This window comes from Lissotriton helveticus, chromosome 6 (genome assembly GCF_964261635.1).
Source record: "Lissotriton helveticus chromosome 6, aLisHel1.1, whole genome shotgun sequence".
Classification (NCBI taxonomy): Eukaryota; Metazoa; Chordata; class Amphibia; order Caudata; family Salamandridae; genus Lissotriton; species Lissotriton helveticus.
Window position 1 is genome coordinate 1,233,494,412 of NC_136067.1, and position 22,343 is coordinate 1,233,516,754.

The following is a 22,343-nucleotide window of genomic DNA, read 5'->3' on the forward strand; positions in this document are numbered from 1 at the left end:
TCCTAATTCCCTTGTTAGCATGTACCATTATGGCTACCCCTCTAGTAGAGCAAGTTTGCTTAGAGCAGAGAATTTCCTGAACCCAGTTAAATTTTATGAATACTTTCTTACACTCTTCTGCTTCCAGATGTGTTTCTTGTAAGAGATATATGTATGCTTCAGAATTTTTCAAAAAATCACAGACTCTTTGCTGTTTCTTTCGGCTCCCTATACCATTTAAGTTCCAGGAAAGGATTTTACTACTTAATACCATATTTAATATCATGTAACCATAATTCTGCACCTAATGTCAGTTGTGACCTGTAGTCATGTTTATGATTAAAAATATAGAGACTTATGGCAAATGAGGACATTTTTTGTTTTTCCCCTCCCCCCCTGAGACCCCTCCCTACCCACCCCCCGAGGAACCCAACCCTTCTGTTTGGCGTGAACACGCCATTAGGGGCCCCCGCACCCCTAGACACCTTCTATGTGTAATTAAACAACAGTGCTTTCCCCCAGACAGTTTTAAACACACAAAAAAATTATTATTTTTTTTTAAACCAAAAGATTTTCTTTCAATATTGATTTCCCCCCCCCCCCCCCCCTCTAGACAATAATCAAATGATTGAAGGAGATTACGTAAGCTCCCCATCTAAGGAAGGATTAACTACTTTCTCATTTTTACTAATACGTCATCAACTTCTTCTGGGAAATGGCAGGTGAACATCTTATTGTTCCACATTATTTTTAATAATGCAGGAAATTTCATTTGGACCTGGGCTCCTAACGAGCGCAACTCTGGCATCCTTGAGCCCAACTCCCATTGCCTCTGGGCAGTCTTTCCCCCAATGTCAGATCTGATTTGGTAAGGATTTGCACGATAATGGAGGGAGGTACGTGCCAAACACCTACCAAGAATTAGTTCTTTAACACTAAGTCTGGAAGTAAACTAAAATCTTCCTTGGTGCCTTACGATCTGGGTGTAGTCTATAAGGGTCTCCATGTACTCGCTGGATTTCGGCTTCTAGATCAATATCCAACCGGTCCTTCAGTTTATCTTCCCGAAGTAGTCTGCAGACAAAACCCTTAATATCTATAACCTCAGCCCCTTCTGGAATTTTGAGAATGCTGAGGTTATTACGTCGCATCTGTGTTTCCAGTCTCTCCAGATCCATCGCAAGTGTCCGGTTTTGAGCTTTAATGGCTTCTATGTCTTTGGAATTACCATTTGTAGTCTCTAAAAGTGTAATAAATTTGCTCTCCAATGTGGTGGTCCTAGCCGTGATCTCCTCTAGCTAAGTCTCTAAGGTATCAAATCTATCATGTAGCCCTTTTTGATTTCTCTCAGAAATCTCAAATTTACCCCACAAATCCTCTCTGTTGGAACCTGTGATTACAGGTCACCTAGGGTAGCCTGGCCTAGGGTAAGACACAAAAAACTAGAGGCACATGTGTGAAGGTTGCAAACCACCCAGCAATAAATCAACGCAATAACACACAAAAATGACACTACACCAATGTATGGAAAAATAGGAGCTTGTTTATAAAAATAATAGTTGCTTTCTTGACTTTTAAAATCACGGCTCAGTATTGTACATTAAATCCTGTAAATATTCTTAGACTTTCAAAGTTGCTAAATCATCACCTTAAGCAATTTTCCTTTCAGAGTTAACGGCTCAATACAGTTTAGTCATGAGATTAATACAAATCCTTTTACAGTTGCTAAATTATAATGCTGCTCAACATCAATAATACATTACATTGGTCTCCAGAGTTTGATGAGACTCAACCTTTGTGAGGTGTTCTATAACACTCCGTCTCAACCACTTTAACCACCACAATGGAACACAACCAAAGAAAGGTTTCAGTTGTACAGGAATGTGCACCAGCAGCCTCTATTAGATACCTATTCTCTTACTTATCTAGCAGGTGCTCCTAGAACAACATTGGCCACTGCTACTATTCTCAGTATTTACTTCCAGTGGCTACTCCTCCCTGGTTCTGAACTTGGTGTTGGTAACTTTGCTGGCTCAATAACCAGCTACTAGCTCCCAGTCAGAGGAGGAGGAAAAACGAACAATAGTACTGTCACACGTGCTTTTGCACAGAGCTTAGCTTCTTCCCCCACACTTTCTCTCCATTCCACTACTCAATCCCATACACTCCTTACTTCCGATGGAGACCTTTAGATCCGAGTCTCCAGGAGAACGAGCCGACAGGGTAGGGCTCCGCCAAAGCTTCCAACAGCAGCAGTTGCACTCGCTACCTCCCGCCCGGTCAGCTGTTCCAACTTGGTGCCGGCGCGGGGAGGAGCGCTAAAAACACTTCCCCTCTGTCTAGGATTGTCTGTAGACTCACCGCCTATCTAGCCCCTCGACCTCCGGGCTAATACAGGCAGGGCGCGTCTCCGTCGACAGGAGCCGCTCTATGCTGCGACGTCGATTCCGGTCGTCTCCTCCTCACAGAGCCCTTCGGCTCCTCTGGGCATGCGCGAGGGAGCGGTGTCTCCTCTCTGGAGATCGCGCACTTCCAACGGCGCCTCCCCTTCCTCTCCTCACACTCCGGGACTGGGGAAAATACCGCCGGGCTGCTCCTGATAAGCGGTTGCCTCGCTACCTCACTCCTCTCCCCACACTACCAGCTACCACAGCGCTGATCTTGCGCTGCTCACCAGGCGCTGGCTCGGGGGTAGACCTGCTCGGTTTCACTCCGCTTCCGCTCCTCCTAAGGTTGGCTCCTCTCCACAGCCAGATTCAGCCCCAGCAAGTACGTGATGAAACTCTGGGGGATTCTGTTACTAGGGGAAAGTCACGGCAACCAGGGGCAGGATTCAATTGTCCACTGCACGAGGGGGGCCACAAAGATTAACCCTTCTTCTACTAAGCACTGCTCAATAAAAGTCTCTCTACTGGGCAGAGGACTGCGCTCCGCAGCACTGCAGTCTCCTTCTCCTCTTCACACCCCTGTATTTCTAGACTAGGGGTTGGTCAGGCGCCCAGGGTCTCCAGCCATCCAAATCAGCAGGGTCAGGTCAGGTAACCCAAGGGAGGAAGGGTGGTGAATCAATAGGTCAACCCTCTGACTATCCTACCCCCACCTTCAGCTACAGCCTGTCCTCCAGCTGACTCTCTCCAGTGAGACAAAATGGCTGTCCAGCATTCCGCCTTTTATAGGCTGACCCTCAGAAGTCCAGAAGGGACCAGAAGGTTCTGGAACACCCTATTCTACTCTATGGGACAGGTTCTAGGTTTGGCAGTTAGGGCAGTTGGTAGCCACCATTTGTGACTCCAGCTATATTCCTGTCAGAAAAGGCCTCTAGGCCTGAGGTGAAAAACTATGAGAGGGGGAAGAACACCTATCCCCTTGACCAACACCTTGAAAAAGCTAGTGGACACAAAAATTAATAAAAGGTATGAGGGGCAAAAAGGGGACAAAATAAATAATAAATTGGAGGGACTACGCAAAAAGCCAGACAGGTCTAACACGCGTCCCCCCCAGCTGAAAGTGGGGAGAACTACCCAACCCCTTGGGAGTCCTCATCACTAAGGCGGAAATACCTGGAGAGACCGTCTGCATTGGCGTGGTCCACTCCAGGCCGATGTTCCACCCGGAAGTCCATTCCCTGTAGGGAAATGGACCACCTCAACAGCTTGGGATTCTCCCCCTTCATCTGCATTAGCCAACGAAGGGGGCGGTGGTCAGTCTGAACCAGGAAGTGCGAGCCAAACAGGTATGGCCGCAGCTTCTTCAGAGCCCACACCACCGCAAAAGCTTCCCTCTCAATTGCACTCCACTTCTGTTCCCGGGGAAGCAGTCTCCTAGATAAGAAGACCACAGGCTGATCCAGGCCCTCTTCATTTAGTTGCGATAGCACTGCCCCAATGCCATGTTCTGATGCATCTGTTTGGACAATGAACTCCTTGGAGAAGTCTGGGGCCCTCAGGACCGGTGCTGCACACATTGCCTGCTTCAGTTTCTCAAAAGCTTGCTGACAAGCGTTCGTCCAAACTACCCGTCGAGGTTGTTTCTTAGAGGTGAGCTCTGTGAGAGGCGCTACAATAGTGCCATACCCCTTCACAAAGCGACGGTAGTAGCCTGTGAGGCCCAGGAAAGCTCGGACCTCAGTCTGTGTCTTGGGGGGTTCCCAGGCCATGATTGCCTCAATCTTTGCCTGTAGGGGCTGCACTGTCCCCCCTACCCACCAAGTGTCCAAGGTACACAACCGACCCCTGCCCAATCTGGCATTTGCTGGCCTTGATTGTCAATCCAGCTTGTTTCAGGGCCTGGAGAACTGCTTGCAAATGTTGCAAATGGTCCTCCCAACTGCTACTGAAGACAGCAATGTCATCCAGGTAAGCAGCAGAGAAACTCTCCATTCCAGAGAGGACCTGGTTCACCAGCCGCTGAAATGTGGCGGGGGCATTTTTGAGCCCAAAGGGCATCACGCAAAATTGGAAGTGTCCCTCAGGCGTGGAGAAGGCTGACCTTTCCTTTGCTCCATCTGTCAAGGAGATCTGCCAGTACCCTGAAGTGAGGTCAAAGGTACTTAGATATTAGGCAGCTCCTAGCCGGTCAATTAATTCATCCGCCCTAGGGATCGGATGAGCATCAGTCTTTGTAACTGAGTTCAGTCCCCGGTAATCCACACAGAACCTCAGTTCTGGTGTGGTGCCTGGTGAAGCGGCTTTTGGCACTAGCACCACCGGACTGGACCAAGGGCTGTTGGAAGGTTCTATAACTCCCAGCTCTAGCATCTTGGCAACCTCTCCATGGATGCTAGCCTTCACCTTGTCGGACAGCCGGTAGGTCTTCGACTTCACTGGTGGGCTGTCCCCTGTGTCCACATCATGGGTACACAGGTGAGTCCTTCCCGGGACAAGGGAGAACAACGTAGAGTACTGCTCCAGTATCTGGCGGCAGTCCTCCCGCTGCTCAGGAGTTAGAGTGGGAGAGAGAATCACTCCCTCCACTGACCCATCCTTCTCTTGAGACGAGAACAAGTCTGGGAGAGGTTCACTTTCCGCTTCCTCTTCCCCATCAGTCACCATCATTAACATGACCTCGGGCCTCTCATGGTGGGGTTTGAGTCGGTTGGCATGCAGCACCCTTAGGGGCTGTCGAGGGGTCTTAAGGTCCACCAGATATGTGGCCTTACCCTTCTTCTCCAACACTTCAAATGGGCCTGTCCAGCGATCCTGGAGGGCACTAAGCTCTCCAGGTTCCATCACCCACACTTTCTGGCCAGGCTCCAATTCCACCTGGTGAGCATTGTGGTCATACCACTCTTTCATGACTGCCTGGCTGGCCTCCAAGTTGTCAGAAGCCTGCTTCCACAACTTCGCCATTTGGCTCCGGAAGGCCAGCACGTAGCTCACCACATCCTGGGGGGGTTTCCTGGGAGATTTCTCCCAACCATCCTTCACCAGGCTGAGAGGACCGCGTACAGGGTGCCCATACAGAAGTTCAAAGGGGCTGAAGCCCACTCCCTTCTGTGGCCCTTCCCTGTAGGAGAATAGTAAACAGGGAAGGAGGACGTCCCATTTCCTCCGCAGGCTCTCGGGCAGACTTCTGATCATGCCCTTCAAGGTTTTATTAAACCTCTCAACCAGTCCATTCGACTGGGGGTGATAAGGAGTGGTGAACCGGTAGGTCACTCCACACTCCTTCCACATCGCCCGCATGTAAGCTGACATGAAGTTGGTCCCCCTGTCAGACACAACTTCCTTGGGGAATCTCACTCGGGTAAAGATCCCCATTAGGGCTCTAGCCACCACAGGTGCAGTGACTGTCCTCAGAGGAATTGCCTCTGGGTACCGTGTGGCATGATCCACCAAAACCAGGATGAACCTGTGACCAGCTGTTGTTGGTGGATCTAAAGGCCCTACAATGTTGAGGCCCACCCTCTCAAAGGGTGTGCTAACAACTGGAAGTGGTTCCAGGGGAGCCTTCAGCTTCACCCCTGTTTTCCCACTGGCCTGGCAGGATACACATGTCCGACAGTAAGTGTTGGACGCCACTTTCATCTGAGGCCAGTAAAAGTGGAGGACAAGCCGAGCAAAGGTCTTGTCCTGACCTAAGTGTCCTGCCAAGGGTATAGCATGAGCCAATTCCAGTAGAAAGGCTCGGTATTGTTGCGGGACTACCAAGGCCCTTGATGAACCAGGTAAGGGTACCTTGGGTTCACTGCAGAGGAGTCCATCCTCCCAGTAAATATGGTAGTGTCCCGTAACATCACCTGCTGCCTGGGCTTCAGCCTGTCGCCTCAGTCCCTCAAGGGTAGGGCACTCCCTCTGCCCCTTACAGAATTCCTCTCTGGTAGGACCTCCCTCCACATGCCACTCAGCAGGGATGGGTAAATCCTCCAGAGAGTCTACTTCCCCCTCCACGGACGCCTGGTCCACCACCGCAGGTGGCCGATCTGTCACATGGGGTGTGGAAGCCGAAGCAGTCTATTCCTGTCTCCGGGTCTGTCCCTTTTTGGCAGCGGGTTGGGCCATTGTTCCAGGCTCCAACCCAGGCGAACTCCCTCTCCGGGCAGTCGCAGATCGTGTGCTCACACAGGCCCAGTCAGGTGTACCCAGCATCGCAGAGTGCGTCCGGTATTCCACCTCTCTCCAAGTGTTGTGCTCCATGTCATTCCCCAGCAGACAATCAACTGGCACGGCAGGGCTTACGGCAACTCGAAGTGAACCTGCAACCCCCTCCCACTCAAAGGGAATCTCAGCCACTGGATAGTGGCCCATTCTGCCGTCAGCCATCGCGGCGGGGTGGAGTACATTAGGAACCACCTGCTCTGGAGACACCAGTCGACTTCTCACCATAGTCATACTGGCTCCCGTATCTCTCAGAGCCTCCCCTCTCTGGCCATTGATGGTGACCCATTACCCATACTTGACAGTATTTGGGGGCACCTGGAACTTTGGAACCATCTCCCGTTCTCCCAGGGACACTAAGGTGACACCCGCCCACTCACCTCCCTTATCTAAGGGCAACTCCTCCCCGAGCGCTACACTAGCTACTCCCGGTGGTTTTCCTCCGGTGGGAGGGGGTGGTCTCTTTGGGCATCTGACATCTCCCTTATAATGTCCAACACCACCACACTCAAAACAGTGGAGAACCCTTGGCTGCTGGCTTTGGCCAGGATTAGGGTTTCTGGGCGGGTTTGCCTTAGGGGTGAAACCGGTTCCCTTCCCTTGGAAATTGTTTTGGGGACCTTTAGAGAACTCCCTCTTATTATCTCCCCCCTCCTTCTTCTGGGGGGGCGCCCTGTCCGGCCTTTTGGGAATCCCCTCCAGTCCCCTTCGAGGACACCCGGGTACTTGCCCAGATGTCCGCCTCCTCTGCAAGCTTCCAGGGATTGGTCAGCTTGCTGTCCACCAGGTGTTGGCGCAGCTCGGGAAAGCATTTCTCGAGGAGGTGCTCTTTCAAAAATAGATCATACAACCCCTCATAATCCTTCACCTCACTGCCCTTGACCCAGCCCTCTAACGCCTTTCTTGCGTAATCAAGGAAGTCCACCCAGTTCTGGGTGCTCAACTTGTGGCTGCCCCTGAACTTCTGACGGTACCTTTCTGGGGTAAGCCCAAACTTCCTTACCAATGCTAGCTTCATGATGGGGTAGTTGGTTTGCTCCTCTGGTTCCAGGTCCAGCAAGGTGTCCCGACCAGCGGGAGGCATGTACCTATACAAACCACCCCCCAGTGCTTCTCCTGCACCCCATGAGCTCTTAAGGAGACCTCATAGGCAGCCAACCACTTGGCTATGTCATCTCCCTGACTAAAGCTAGCAATAAGGTCTTTTGGCAAATAGGGTCTGGACTCCCTGGCTGTTTCTTTGGATGCGCTGCCACCATTCATTACAGGAGAGGGCCCCCGTTGTAGGGCCTGGAGTTCCAACTCTTTCAACCTGAACTCATGAACCATCCTCTTCTCTTCCTTCTCCTGCTCCAGCTTAGCCAACTCCCATTTTAATTGCCTCTTTTCCCTCCTGTCAGCGAGCTCTGCTTCAGTTAAGCTTCCCCCAGAGGCGCTACTGCCCTTCCTGGAGTAGGACACTGGTCCTGGGAGTAGGTTTTCCCCCTTAGAGTGGAATAATCCTTCTATCTCCACAACCGTGTCCCGGTCTGTCCCTTCATCCTCCTCCTTCCCTTCTTTGTGTGCTTCCACCCAAGCCCTTAAACTGGTCTGGAGTTCCCCCTTCTTGGCACCATGCTTAAAAAATACCCCCATTTTCTGGCAGAAATCTTTCAGCTGAGCCACAGAATAGGTGTCTAGGTTTTCTAGCGCAAACTCCATTTTACAATAGGCAATACCAAGTTATACACACAAGGAAATTTGAGCTGCAAGGGCAACCTGAAGCTACCTCCACCCCACCACCAGGAACAAATTTGGAAAAATAAAAAAAACAAATTAGGAGGGCCGCTAGGAGAAAACTCCTGGTGTAGTCTAGTGAATTACGCTCAATTACTACTGAGTAGTTGCAACCACAGTCAGGATCCCACCGCTAGACACCAACTTGTTGGAACCTGTGATGACAGGTCACCTAGGGTAGCCTGGCCTAGTGTAAGACACAAAAAACTAGAGGCACATGTGTGAAGGTTGCAAACCACCCAGCAATAAATCAACGCAATAACACACAAAAATGACACTACACCAATGTATGGAAAAATACGAGCTTGTTTATAAAAATAATAGTTGCTTTCTTGACTTTTAAAATCACGGCTCAGTATTGTACATTTAATCCTGTAAATATTCTTAGACTTTTTCAAAGTTGCTAAATCATCACCTTAAGCAATTTTCCTTTCAGAGTTAACGGCTCAATACAGTTTAGTCATGAGATTAATACAAATCCTTTTACAGTTGCTAAATTATAATGCTGCTCAACATCAATAATACATTACATTGGCCTCCAGAGTTTGATGAGACTCAACCTTTGTGAGGTGTTCTATAACTCTCCGTCTCAACCACTTTAACCACCACAATGGAACACAACCAAAGAAAGGTTTAAGTTGTACAGGAATGTGCACCAGCAGCCTCTATTAGATACCTATTCTCTTACTTATCTAGCAGGTGCTCCTAGAACAACATTGGCCACTGCTACTATTCTCAGTATTTACTTCCAGTGGCTACTCCTCCCTGGTTCTGAACTTGGTGTTGGTAACTTTGCTGGCTCAATAACCAGCTACTAGCTCCCAGTCAGAGGAGGAGGAAAAACGAACAATAGTACTGTCACACGTGCTTTTGCACAGAGCTTAGCTTCTTCCCCCACACTTTCTCTCCATTCCACTACTCAATCCCATACACTCCTTACTTCCGATGGAGACCTTTAGATCCGAGTCTCCAGGAGAACGAGCCGACAGGGTAGGGCTCCGCCAAAGCTTCCAACAGCAGCAGTTGCACTCGCTACCTCCCGCCCGGTCAGCTGTTCCAACTTGGTGCCGGCGCGGGGAGGAGCGCTAAAAACACTTCCCCCTCTGTCCAGGATTGTCTGTAGACTCACCGCCTATCTAGCCCCTCGACCTCCGGGCTAATACAGGCAGGGCGCGTCTCCGTCGACAGGAGCCGCTCTATGCTGCGACGTCGATTCCGGTCGTCTCCTCCTCACAGAGCCCTTCGGCTCCTCTGGGCATGCGCGAGGGAGCGGTGTCTCCTCGCTGGAGATCGCGCACTTCCAACGGCGCCTCCCCTTCCTCTCCTCACACTCCGGGACTGGGGAAAACACCGCCGGGCTGCTCCTGATAAGCGGTTGCCTCGCTACCTCACTCCTCTCCCCACACTACCAGCTACCACAGCGCTGATCTTGCGCTGCTCACCAGGCGCTGGCTCGGGGGTAGACCTGCTCGGTTTCACTCCGCTTCCGCTCCTCCTAAGGTTGGCTCCTCTCCACAGCCAGATTCAGCCCCAGCAAGTACGTGATGAAACTCTGGGGGATTCTGTTACTAGGGGAAAGTCACGGCAACCAGGGGCAGGATTCAATTGTCCACTGCACGAGGGGGGCCACAAAGATTAACCCTTCTTCTACTAAGCACTGCTCAATAAAAGTCTCTCTACTGGGCAGAGGACTGCGCTCCGCAGCACTGCAGTCTCCTTCTCCTCTTCACACCCCTGTATTTCTAGACTAGGGGTTGGTCAGGCGCCCAGGGTCTCCAGCCATCCAAATCAGCAGGGTCAGGTCAGGTAACCCAAGGGAGGAAGGGTGGTGAATCAATAGGTCAACCCTCTGACTATCCTACCCCCACCTTCAGCTACAGCCTGTCCTCCAGCTGACTCTCTCCAGTGAGACAAAATGGCTGTCCAGCATTCCGCCTTTTATAGGCTGACCCTCAGAAGTCCAGAAGGGACCAGAAGGTTCTGGAACGCCCTATTCTACTCTATGGGACAGGTTCTAGGTTTGGCAGTTAGGGCAGTTGGTAGCCACCATTTTGTGACTCCAGCTATATTCCTGTCAGAAAAGGCCTCTAGGCCTGAGGTGAAAAACTATGAGAGGGGGAAAGAACACCTATCCCCTTGACCAACACCTTGAAAAAGCTAGTGGACACAAAAATTAATAAAAAGGTATGAGGGGCAAAAAGGGGACAAAATAAATAATAAATTGGAGGGACTACGCAAAAAGCCAGACAGGTCTAACACTCTCCGAGAGATTTAAACAGAGCCGAGCCTGTCTCTCTCAGTATCAGTCTCAGCTCCATCTGGACCATCGGCTCCATCAGGCTAAGAGGTCATACTATATGTGTCAGATATTCGTTGGGGCTGAGGGAAAGACTCAGCATGGATAATATGGAGAGCAGGAGGAGGGGAGATCACAGCAGGACTAAATGCTTTCATTATTGGAGCAGTATGTGGAGCCGGAGCGTCACTCGTCGAGACCACGGGGGAGTCAGTGTCAAGTCAAGTCAAGTCATAGAATTTATATAGCGCACTACATACCCAGAGGGTCTCAAGGCGCTTAGAAGGGGAGGGGGATTATTTGTCAAATATCCACGTTTTAAGTTGCTTTCTGAATGTTAGGTGGTTCTGGGTAAGGCGAAGGTAAGCGGGGAGTGAGTTCCATGTTTTAGCAGCTAGGTATGAGAAGGATCTGCCTCCCATGGTGGTCTTGTTGATGCGAGGTACCGTGGCGAGGGCTTGGCTGGAAGATCGTAGTAGGCGGGAGGGGGTGTAGAAGGACAGTCGTGAGTTGAGGCATTCTGGTCCGATGTCGTAGAGTGATTTGTGTGCGTGGGTTAGCAGTCGGAAAGTGATCCTCTTATTGACGGGTAGCCAATGGAGGTCTTTAAGGTGACCAGAGATGTGTTTGTTGCGTGGGATGTTTAATATGATCCTGGCTGAGGCGTTTTGGATTCGTTGGAGTTTCTTCTGGAGTTTAGCGGTAGTGCCTGCGTAGAGGGTGTTTCCGTAGTCCAGTCGGCTCGTGACCAGAGCATGGGTGACTGTTTTCCTTGTTTCGGTGGGGATCCAGCGAAATGTTTTTCTGAGCATGCGAAGAATGTTGAAGCAGGAAGAGGATACGGCGCTGACTTGTCTGTTCATTGAGAGTGAAGAGTCCAGGATGACGCCTAGGTTACGTGCGTGGTCTGTCGGGATGGGTGCTTTTCCGAGAGCTTCCGGCCACCAGGAGTCGTCCCATGCAGAGGGGGATGTACCTAAGATGAGGACTTCTGTTTTGTCTGAGTTCAGTTTCAGACGGCTTTGTTTCATCCATTCGGCAACTTCTTTCATTCCTTCGTGTAGGTTAGTTTTGGCGGTGCTAGGGTCATTGGTGAGAGAAAGGATTAGTTGAGTGTCATCCGCGTAAGAGATGATGTTGAGGTTGTGTTGGCGGGCGATGGCCGCGAGGGGGCTCATGTAAACGTTGAAGAGGGTGGGGCTGAGTGAGGATCCTTGTGGTACGCCACAGATGACTTCAGTGGCCTCGGACTTGAATGGTGGAAGGCGGACTCTCTGGGTTCTTCCGGAGAGGAACGAGGTGATCCATTCAAGTGCTTTTCCTTGGATTCCGATGTTATTGAGGCGTTGTAAAAGGGTGCTGTGGCAGACTGTGTCGAATGCTGCAGAGAGGTCGAGGAGGATGAGGGCGACTGTGTCTCCATTGTCCAGTAGAGTTCGAATGTCGTCTGTTGCTGCGATGAGGGCGGTCTCAGTGCTGTGTTTTGCTCGGAAGCCGGATTGTGAGGAGTCGAGGGATTTGTTGGCTTCGAGGAAGGCGGCGAGCTGGTTGTTGACAGCTTTCTCGATGACTTTGGCCGGGAATGGAAGGAGCGAGATGGGGCGGTAATTTTTGAGTTCGGTGGGGTCCGCTGTGGGTTTTTTCAGAAGGGCGGTGAGTTCAGCGTGTTTCCAGTCTTCCGGGAAGGTGGCGGAGTTGAAGGAGCAGTTGATGACATCTCGGAGGTGCGGTGCTATGACGGAGTCTGCTTTGTTGAAGATGTGGTGAGGACATGGGTCTGTGGGGGATCCTGAGTGGATGGAGTTCATCAGGCGGATGGTGTCCTCAGTGGAGATTGGGTTCCAGTCGTTAAGGGTGTTCACGGGGGGAGAATGTTCAGCAAGTGGTAGGGTGGGTTGGTTTCCGGGTTGGTTGTCGAAGCTGTTGTGGATGTCTGCAATCTTGTTGTGGAAGAATGAGGCTAGGGAGTCGCAGAGGGCTTGGGAGGGGGTGATGTCGTTGGAGTTGGCCGAAGGGTTGGTGAATTCCTTGACGATGTTGAAAAGTTCCTTGCTGTTGTGGGCGTTGTTGTCAAGTCGATCCTTGAATGCTGTTTTCTTGGCCTTTCGGATTAGTTGGTGGTGAGTGCGGGTGGCGTTTTTGAAGGCGTCCTTGGTGCTAGTGGTTGGGTCTTTTTTCCAGGCCTTTTCAAGGGAGCGGCAGAGTTTCTTGGACTTCTTAAGATCATCGTTGAACCATGAGGCCTTTTTGCTGCCAGGTTTGCTTTGACGTTTTTTCAGTGGTGCTACGGTGTCGGCGGTGTTGGATAACCATAGGGTGAAGTTGGCGGCGGCTTCGTTTGCGTTAGAAGAGTGGGCTGGGGCGTTTAGAAGGAGCGAGGCGGAGATCTGGTCCGAGGTGATTTTGTTCCAGTTTCTTTGCAGAGTTGGTTGGAGGTGGTTGGTGGGTTTCGACTTGTTGTAGGTGAAGTGAACGCAGCTGTGGTCAGTCCAGAGGAGGTCCGTAGTGTGGCTGAAGGAGACATGATTGCTGGAGGTGAAGATGGGGTCGAGTGTGTGACCTGCGATGTGGGTGGGGGAAGTGACCAATTTAAGTCCGAGGTTGGCGAGGTTGTCTAAGAAGGTGGCGGTGTTGCGGTCGTTGATCTTTTCGAGGTGAAAGTTGAGGTCTCCCAGAAGGATGTAGTCTTTGGAGGGGAGCGCGTGTGGGGTGATGAAGTCCGTGATGTCTTCACTGAATTTTGCGCGGGGTCCTGGTGGTCTGTAGAGGAGGGTGCCTCTGAGTGTGGTCTTGGGGTCGATGTGGATCTGGAAGTGAAGGTGTTCGGAGTTAGCGAGGTTGGCGTCAGAGCTGGTTGAGATGCGGATTGATTTCTTATGGACGATGGCGATTCCTCCTCCTGTGTGGTTGGCGCGGTCCTTGCGTGTGATCTTATAGTCTTCAGGGATGGCAATGGTGATGTCTGGGGCGGAGGAAGCGTTCATCCAAGTTTCTGTTAGGAAGGCGACGTCTGGAGAGATGGTGTCTAGTAGGTTCCATAGGTCAATGGCGTGTCTGTGGACCGATCGGGTGTTGAGAAGGATGCACTGTAGGTGGTTGGGGTCGAGAGTCTGTGGTGTGATCGTAGTGGAGATGTTGACGGTGCCGCTGAATTTGCAGGAGTAGCAGGAGAAAGGTCCATGGGTGTGTCCAGGAGCGGCTTGGACGCAGTTGAGGGCGCGACCGGGGTTAAGGGCTAGGAGGGTGGCTGCATCATAGGTAATGCGGGAGGGCTGGGGAGCGCGAGGGGCAGGGGGTCTGGCGCTGGGCGCGGTCCATTCGCGCCGGACGGGCGTAGACGGGCTTACCTTTGGCGCACCTTCGGCGCGAATGGGGCGCGGTCGCTGCGCGTAAACGCTGCGCGCGGTAACAACTGTCATATATGGATGGTGGAGGGGGAGGGGCGAGGGCGCTTCAGCTGGGAGGCGGGGCGGGCTAAGGAGGACGACAACAACAACAAAATGGAGGCGGAAGGGTCAAGAGCGCTTGGGGGAAAACGCAAATACTGCAACAGAGTCACGCTATTGAATAAAAATGCAAATGAGCAAAAGCGGCGAGATGATAACAATTCTACAACAGAGTCACGCTGGCAATATCACACTGCAAATGGGCAAATCGGCAATTTAGCAGTCAAAATGGGCAAAGCGGCAATCCACGCACACAGCGGCAATTAGAGCGCACAGCAGGCTGTAGTTATAAGTCACAGTCCAGATCAGAGCATAAGCGCTGCACAAACGATACCGCAGCAGCAGGGGAGCGACCACTCAGCTCGGGAGCGAAGAGCGAGTCACGGCGCTTCCAGGTGAGGGAGCGCTGTTTGTTGTCTGTGGGAGGGCACTTCAGCTGGGAGGCGGGGCGGGCTAAGGAGGACGACAACAACAACAAAATGGAGGCGGAGGGGTCAAGAGCGCTTGGGGGAAAACGCAAATACTGCAACAGAGTCACGCTATTGAATAAAAATGCAAATGAGCAAAAGCGGCGAGATGATAACAATTCTACAACAGAGTCACGCTGGCAATATCACACTGCAAATGGGCAAATCGGCAATTTAGCAGTCAAAATGGGCAAAGCGGCAATCCACGCACACAGCGGCAATTAGAGCGCACAGCAGGCTGTAGTTATAAGTCACAGTCCAGATCAGAGCATAAGCGCTGCACAAACGATACCGCAGCAGCAGGGGAGCGACCACTCAGCTCGGGAGCGAAGAGCGAGTCACGGCGCTTCCAGGTGAGGGAGCGCTGTTTGTTGTCTGTGGGAGGGCGCTTCAGCTGGGAGGCGGGGCGGGCTAAGGAGGACGACAACAACAACAAAATGGAGGCGGAGGGGTCAAGAGCGCTTGGGGGAAAACGCAAATACTGCAACAGAGTCACGCTATTGAATAAAAATGCAAATGAGCAAAAGCGGCGAGATGATAACAATTCTACAACAGAGTCACGCTGGCAATATCACACTGCAAATGGGCAAATCGGCAATTTAGCAGTCAAAATGGGCAAAGCGGCAATCCACGCACACAGCGGCAATTAGAGCGCACAGCAGGCTGTAGTTATAAGTCACAGTCCAGATCAGAGCATAAGCGCTGCACAAACGATACCGCAGCAGCAGGGGAGCGACCACTCAGCTCGGGAGCGAAGAGCGACACAGCTAAACCTACTTCTGATCTTAAGGCTGGCTCGTACACATGCTCATGCTCGGGGCTGATGGTGGTCTGTGCAACTGCCCCCAGTTCTCCATCATTAGTAACTGACTCCAACACTGCATACTTATTACAGAGGGGTAAAGTCGGAGTTGATGAGAGAGAAAGTACTTTATCCTGCGAAACATTGTCCGCTACTTTAGTGCTTAATTTAGCTCCTTCTTTATTTTTTAGACTCTCCTTAGAGTTTACTGCTTGCTCCATTATTTTAAAGTAGCTTTCGAGTGAGGGAGTATTTTTTGGTGTTTGTAGCTGCAGCTGCTTCGTGACCTTTACTGTTCCACCCTTTCTCACACCGCCTTTCCTTTTTTGTTTATATGGGGTAATGGGCGTTGGTCCTCCTCTTTCGATAGTATCAGCAGAGTCCCAGTCCCAAACTCCTTGTTTCTTTAGCTCTTGTCTCGACCTTAACTGGTATCTATTCCTTACTTCCCCCACTCTTCCCTGGACTATACTGGCCAGTTTACGATGGTTATAATCAGACACTCCCTCTGCTCACTCTGCTCCCTCCTCTGTAATACGAATTGTAATGTCTTTTACTGATTTGTCACACTCAAATAGGCAGCTTGGTTTAATAGTAACTGCCTCCATACAATCCTCCCCTCCAAAATTCACCTTACCGCTGTTTGAAGTGGCATAGACTCCTCTGCCTAGCGGACCTTTTCCTCGAAAGGAGAGTGCCTCCCTAGAACGAAGCCAAAGGCTCCTGAGGCTGACACAAAGCTCCCCGCTGTCTCGTCTGCTCTCGGTGCTTTGTTTGGCAGCAGCCTCCCTCAGCGTACAACACCAAATCCGATGCAGCTGGCCGGTCTCTGCGTTGCTTGCGTAGTATCGCACGAGCATTCTGCTGGGTCCTAGCGCCTCTATGTGCTCGCTCGCTCTACCAGCCGCCAGACCTCCAAAGAAACGACAGGAGGGAAATTTCTTTTACTTTTAATTACGTACTCAGAAAAAGAAATGTTCGCCCGTTCTCACCGCATTTTAAGAATCAATCCTCTCATATATCCAGGGAAAAGACCGTCTGAATACTGTCGAAGGTGCTTCAGAGTGCAGGAGCTCCGCGGCAGACGTCAGCCTACCGCCGCCATGTTCCTCGCTATTGTGATTGGCTCGATCAGCAATGCATCCACCCCCAGGTAAAGCGTTGCTTTTGATTGATTAACTCAGCCAGGGGTTGTGCCTCAGGACGAGCTTGAGGCTGCAGATATTTGTGAAATGGCGATAAATGAAAAGCGACGTCAAACTGCTTTTTCTACAGAGGTTGAAATGCACGTCATGGAGCAGGATAGCAAAGCTCCGATCAGACTGCCAGGTAAGAGACTGGGTGGTGGGGGAGGAGAGGAATGGAGGCCCTCTCAGTTCTGCCTCTCGGTTTCCTGCCAGATTACCTTTGCTCCTCCTCGTGCCACATGCATTTCTTAGGGCCTCGTCTCTGGGCCTTGCAGAATCATCTTAAGTTTGCCAGTCGGGCCTGTCTCTTGCATTTTTCTCCCTGGGCCTCTTGGAGTCCACACAAGTCTGCTCATAGTGGGCATTTCCGTTACCTTTTACTTTCCGTAGACGTCACATATGAACAGCGATATGCCCCCCCCTTAATCTCTTGTGCTTCCTGCGTGACTGCGTTTTATGTACAGTGGGTGCAATCGGCAAAAAATCCAGGGCTTCGTGAAAACGCTTTGTTCTGCAGTACTTCTCACTTCAGCAGCATCTATAAACAAAATGATTGCTAAAACAGAAAAGGGCAGCGCATACTTTTGCAGGTTTGCTTGCAAGTTTTCTGGTAGTGTATGTTCCATAAATGCCGTCATTTATTCAACACATTGAGGTGCTTTGTAGGAGTTTCAATGAAGTGGCAAGCATGCCTTTGCGGAGGCAGGACAGCAAACACCCCCCTTGTTGATACGTCAATTTTTACGGCAGTTTGACAATGATTGCTTACACATCAAGGTGAGCATAGCCTATTAAATTTGTGGCTTTTAAAGGGTTTAAAGAGAATAAACCACATTATTCTTTTTGTACTCGAACTATATTTCTCCCTAGCTTTAAGTCAACAAGGGGGGTAGGCGAGGAGTGCAATTGTTTGGTATATTAGCGAGCGAGCAAGACATGATTTGAGACTATCGGGTTGGACAGAGGACTCTCCGTACTCGTCTACCTCATTGGAAATACTGGCTCTATCACTATTTTAACGTCTTTTAATAGTATAAGGACTCCCTGAACGTATCCACCTTAATCACTGTTTTATAGACTTTTCATGAGTATAAGATTATAAGCTGACGTGAATTGGTTATTTATCGAGGTCGCATTATCAAATACATTGTTTTGTAGATCGGTTCTCTTAATATTAACAAACATCAGATTGTTCCATACTTTCCGGTTTCTTTTCAGTCTTTCTTAACATTGATTCGACAAGGGTTTTCACCATTAATATTGAATATGTTGTCCTAAATAGCATTTGGTCTATGTATTGACTTCTAATACAATTTATTAACTAAATATATGCTTATGGAGTTTTCTTCTATCTTTATTTCGGTATACACTTGAACGGAATCATTATCATTTCAACGCAGGATAAAGTGAAGATCCCTATTACGAGCTACAGCACACGATACCCTTACCGGGTTGGAATTATCACTGGTTAAGTGGTAAGTGGGGTCATCAAGATCTTGGTAGTGTTCATACTTATCGCCGTTGCATCAACACTCTTACTTAGTTTCATCATTCTTTATAGGGAATACAACATACGCCACTATTAGAAGAAAGGCATGTTCTACAGAGATTTTTGGAGTTCCTCCAATAAACAATCTTTTACACACATCAACAGAGGTGGTGGGTCTTTCCTTGCGTGTTTTTCTGTGTTGTTTTTCTGAATTTGATATAAAATTCTTATCCTTCTTGTGTCTTCACAGTTATGAGCACAATACTATTGCATGATCTTATATGTTATATGCAGATGCAATTTTCCAAATGTCTTCAAATATGTTTGGTTGTTACAGGCAGTTGTATACCATAAGATGTATAAATCAGCCCATTATGCCCAATAACACGTCGTGTTTGCTGTCACTTCTTCACCTTTCACGCGTCTATGCATGTCACTCTCACGAAGGCAATAGGCAAATGACAAGTTTATGTAACTCTTTTTTGCTGGCAAACCAAATGGTCGGGTACAAAGATTGAAGCCGTAGTTTGTAAATTTATCTACTGTATTTGTGTCGCACAAATGGTGGGCACACAATTTCGAGTATTTGTTTCTTTTCTAAATGTTGCCATTTGTATGATAAAATGTATAATATACTTAGAGCCAAAGCAGTATTTTCAGAAGTATGTATATTTTGTTTTGCTTCCAGCCCTGAAGAGTCAGAGCAATCTGTACTCTGGCGAAATACGTGTCGGCTGGCGTGAGATTGCTTGAGCAATAAAAGAAAGAATTGCTCAGAAAAGAAGAATTGGACAATTTCTTGATTTATACTGAATATACAATAGAGTATAATACTTTATACTTCAATTTGATACTGTGTGTGCATAGGAATTTGTTTCTACAATCATACGGTGCAGGTGTTGTGCTAGTGGGTATTATGGGACACTGGCATCTGGGCATTAGAAAGGGATAGTAAAGAAGTCACTGGCATCATCCATGCAGAGTGAAATGACCCTGGCATCACAGAGTCATGAAAATGTTGAGTTTAGATTCTGCACGTCATTTACCAGCTCGTACATATTCCCTGTGCTCTTAAAAAGACTCTGGGCTCATTTCAATGAATTCTTAGTGCCTCCAGTACCATTATTTCGCTTATCTATGGCCAATACCAGCAACTTCTCCACTGCCCCTTCTTAAGAACAAAAGGACTAGGTGCAAGTGGGCAGTGAAGTACTGAACATGAACACTTAACATTTTCAAGACTACGTCAGAAAACAATCACGATTGCCAATTTTTATTTAGTTTTTTTTGTAAAATATGTACATTGTTCTACAGAGTTACTTATAAAAGCCATAATGCATCTATTCATTTAAATAGCTTGGGTCATCATCTTACCTTGGTGTGTACTGTGAATTTCACTTTGTCTCGTTCACTGACTGCATCGGGAATGTCAATCTGTAGAGAAGGATCCATGTTCAGATCCACAGATACGGACCTTAGCTAAAATTAAAACGGAAAGTCGGCTGAAAGCAACCCTTTTTGAACTAGGCAAAACAGAAGAGTTGTGCTACACAATGCAAAGAAAATTAAAAAGCAAAAACTGGAATCAAATGAACACCCACCTGGGAATCAGACTGAATTGGCACAGAACTAAACTTCCTTTGTTACAGCATGTGGCATTAGAAGGGAACAACAATTACCACGTAACACAAAGGAGAGGTGGAGGCAGGTCACAGCATACCCTCTACAATAGCCAAGTAAAACAGAGTGCAGTGGCAAACAGTATAAGGCCAGATTCGAGCCCTACCAAGTCAATTAGGAAAAATCGCCCACTTTAAATCACAAAGAGATATACCTTAATCCTGGAGTGCCAATCGGATTGCATGAGGAGGCCCCACTGACTATGTGTCGTGCTTCATCATGGTCAACTTCATCCCACCCTGGTAACATGGCACTACCAGGGTGGACTCAACTTCATTTAGAGGGAGTTCTTGATAAAAGCTAACGCGCTCTACACGCTTGCATGTGTATAGGAGCTTATAAACAAATGCATTTTCTGATTAGGCATCTCGATGCGGCCTGAGTGTGGAAGGACTCTGCCTACGCCCTACTCAGCCGGGAGCAACTGAGTTGGAACACAACACTTACCTTTGTAACACTTTCCACAGTTTAACTTAGCCCTTAAATTGCAGAGACCGACCGATTGGCCGCGGCGGCGAGGTGCGGCGGCTGACCCTGCCTGAGGCTGCGAGGAAGTGTGTCGGGTGTTACTCGGTGCACAGCCTGGCCCCTGCTGGCGGTTGCGGTTGTGGGTGGCGATTGTGGGTGGCCGTCGGGAGCGCATGTGTGCGGTCAACGTTGGCGGCCTGCCGGGGGGGGGGGGGGGGGAGTAGGCGCTGAGCTGAGGACCCGCGCAGAGCCATTGCCTCAGCTGTTCACGCTTGCAGTGAAACGAGCGCAGTCACTCGTCTGGATTTCTTCCCTGTTCTCCTACGGATAGAGGCCGTTGTCTCATCTATTCACACTGCAATTGAATCGAGGGCTGACACTCGTCAGGATTCCTTCTCGCATATCCCTGCTTTAAAGTAGCGGTTGGGAGCCGAACTTACCTGGTGCCTTGCTTTTCCCGACCATATTTCACCGCCATCTGTGCCATTGGTGTTGCTGCCACCACCGCCAACAGAGTCACTTGGGCATTTCCCATGTACCGGCCGCGAGTGAGGATGCTGGCCAGGGACAACAAGCACCAGCAGCCCTAATGGCACGCACGCCACCCACGCCGGTTTCGAGTGCTGGGAGGAGCTTAAGAAGAGCGCAGGGCTCCCACAGCGCGAAGCCCAGGCCAAGGGCGGGCCCATCTGCACCCGAGGATGCTGGGCTGGGCCATCCTCCTGAAATCCAGACCTAATTCTGGACTTTGATTTGACAACTCGTGTTGGAAGGTATTGTGGTACATTGACTGTGATATATTATATACATTTGTGTGTCCGTGGGCCCCCTCTTTGGTAAATAGCTCCTATATTTCAATATGGATAAGAGAAGGAAGTCGTGGGTACCCTGGACGCATTTCTGGTTAGAGCAGAGTCACAATTGATGCATGAAATGGAAGTAACTGAGCGGCGTCTTGCCCTAGACCCTTCTACTCTCCAGAGACGACTATCACTGGGCAATCTGGGAGACTTTGAACATACATGTCTGCCCACAACTCCCACAAATGGGCTGCCTACCTCTTTTGCGCCAGATTTAAAGTCTGCACCACCTGTTGCATTAGAAGTATCTCATAGAGCTACCAGGACACAGATTTTAAATAACCCAGATGCGAGGAAGGTGGCAGAACCACCAGCGAAACGGAAACAGGGGGGTTTGGTGCACAAAAGTCAAAGAATGTAAAGGGATCTCAGGTGATAAACCATGCTAATAATGTAAAAGATGATTTAGCGAGAAGTACTTCTGTTGGTACTCAAAACTGATGTGGTCCCATTACCCTCTGTACTTAGGAATATTAATAATGTGGATGTTATGACTGAAAGCTCAGCCACAATGGATTACTCTGCATTGTGTCTAGTGTTAGCCCGTGCCCATGATATGGTTCAAAAGAACTTGGCCCTTTTATGGAAAAAATTGGATCAAGTGGATATTGCTCTAAAAAACCTTAAGTAGTGAAAATGTTGGCAAACAATTGAATGAAATAGAAAGAAAAGATCTGAGGGTAACGGTGGATAGGACTATCTGTAGTTCCAGATGGGAAAACCAAAGAAAATCATATGTTAATTCTACTCCTACTGGTACGGAAGGTAGAAGGCAAGATGTATTTAAGGGGCCGAAATGTGTGGGTATACAAAATAATACTGAACGTTTAGCTCTAGGAACTGTACCAAGTACCTCAATAATGATATAAGAGTTCATCAAACTAGTAACCATTTGAAACCCAATGTAGATGTGTTGAGCTTATGCCCTTATGTCTTAATCTTGGCTGGTGTTCCTGCCCTTAGGGAGGAGCAGAGAGTCGATGGTGGACTTGCATAATAAAGTTACAGACTGGTTAACAAAACATAAATGGTTCCACCCTTCGAACACAAAGGAGATTGTAATGGTTCGTAGAGTGGGATGGGTGGGCCAATCGTCTAAGGGTATAAACGGTGACTGCATTGTGATTAATTTCCGCAGGCCACAGATGGTTCGCTCTTTACTTAAATTACTGCGAGTCAACTTGTAGCTTATATACTAGCATCTGTACACTCCCCTTGGATATTTCTATAAACCTCCAACTGGGCCTTTTGTAAGCAAACCTACTCCGATCTCCATGTTTAATAGGTTTCAGACTCT

The 22,343-nt window shown here is 49.2% G+C and overlaps 1 protein-coding gene across 1 annotated transcript in view; it reads right to left on the reverse strand.

The window, feature by feature from the left end:
* Nucleotides 1-22,343, reverse strand: part of SNX5 (sorting nexin 5) — a 351,728-nt gene that overhangs the window by 254,551 nt on the left and 74,834 nt on the right. Inside the window, exon 3 of the mRNA XM_078648946.1 lies at nucleotides 19,413-19,517. Within this exon, the coding sequence (XP_078505072.1) occupies nucleotides 19,413-19,517 (105 nt within the window). The remainder of the gene's footprint in view (nucleotides 1-19,412; nucleotides 19,518-22,343) is intronic.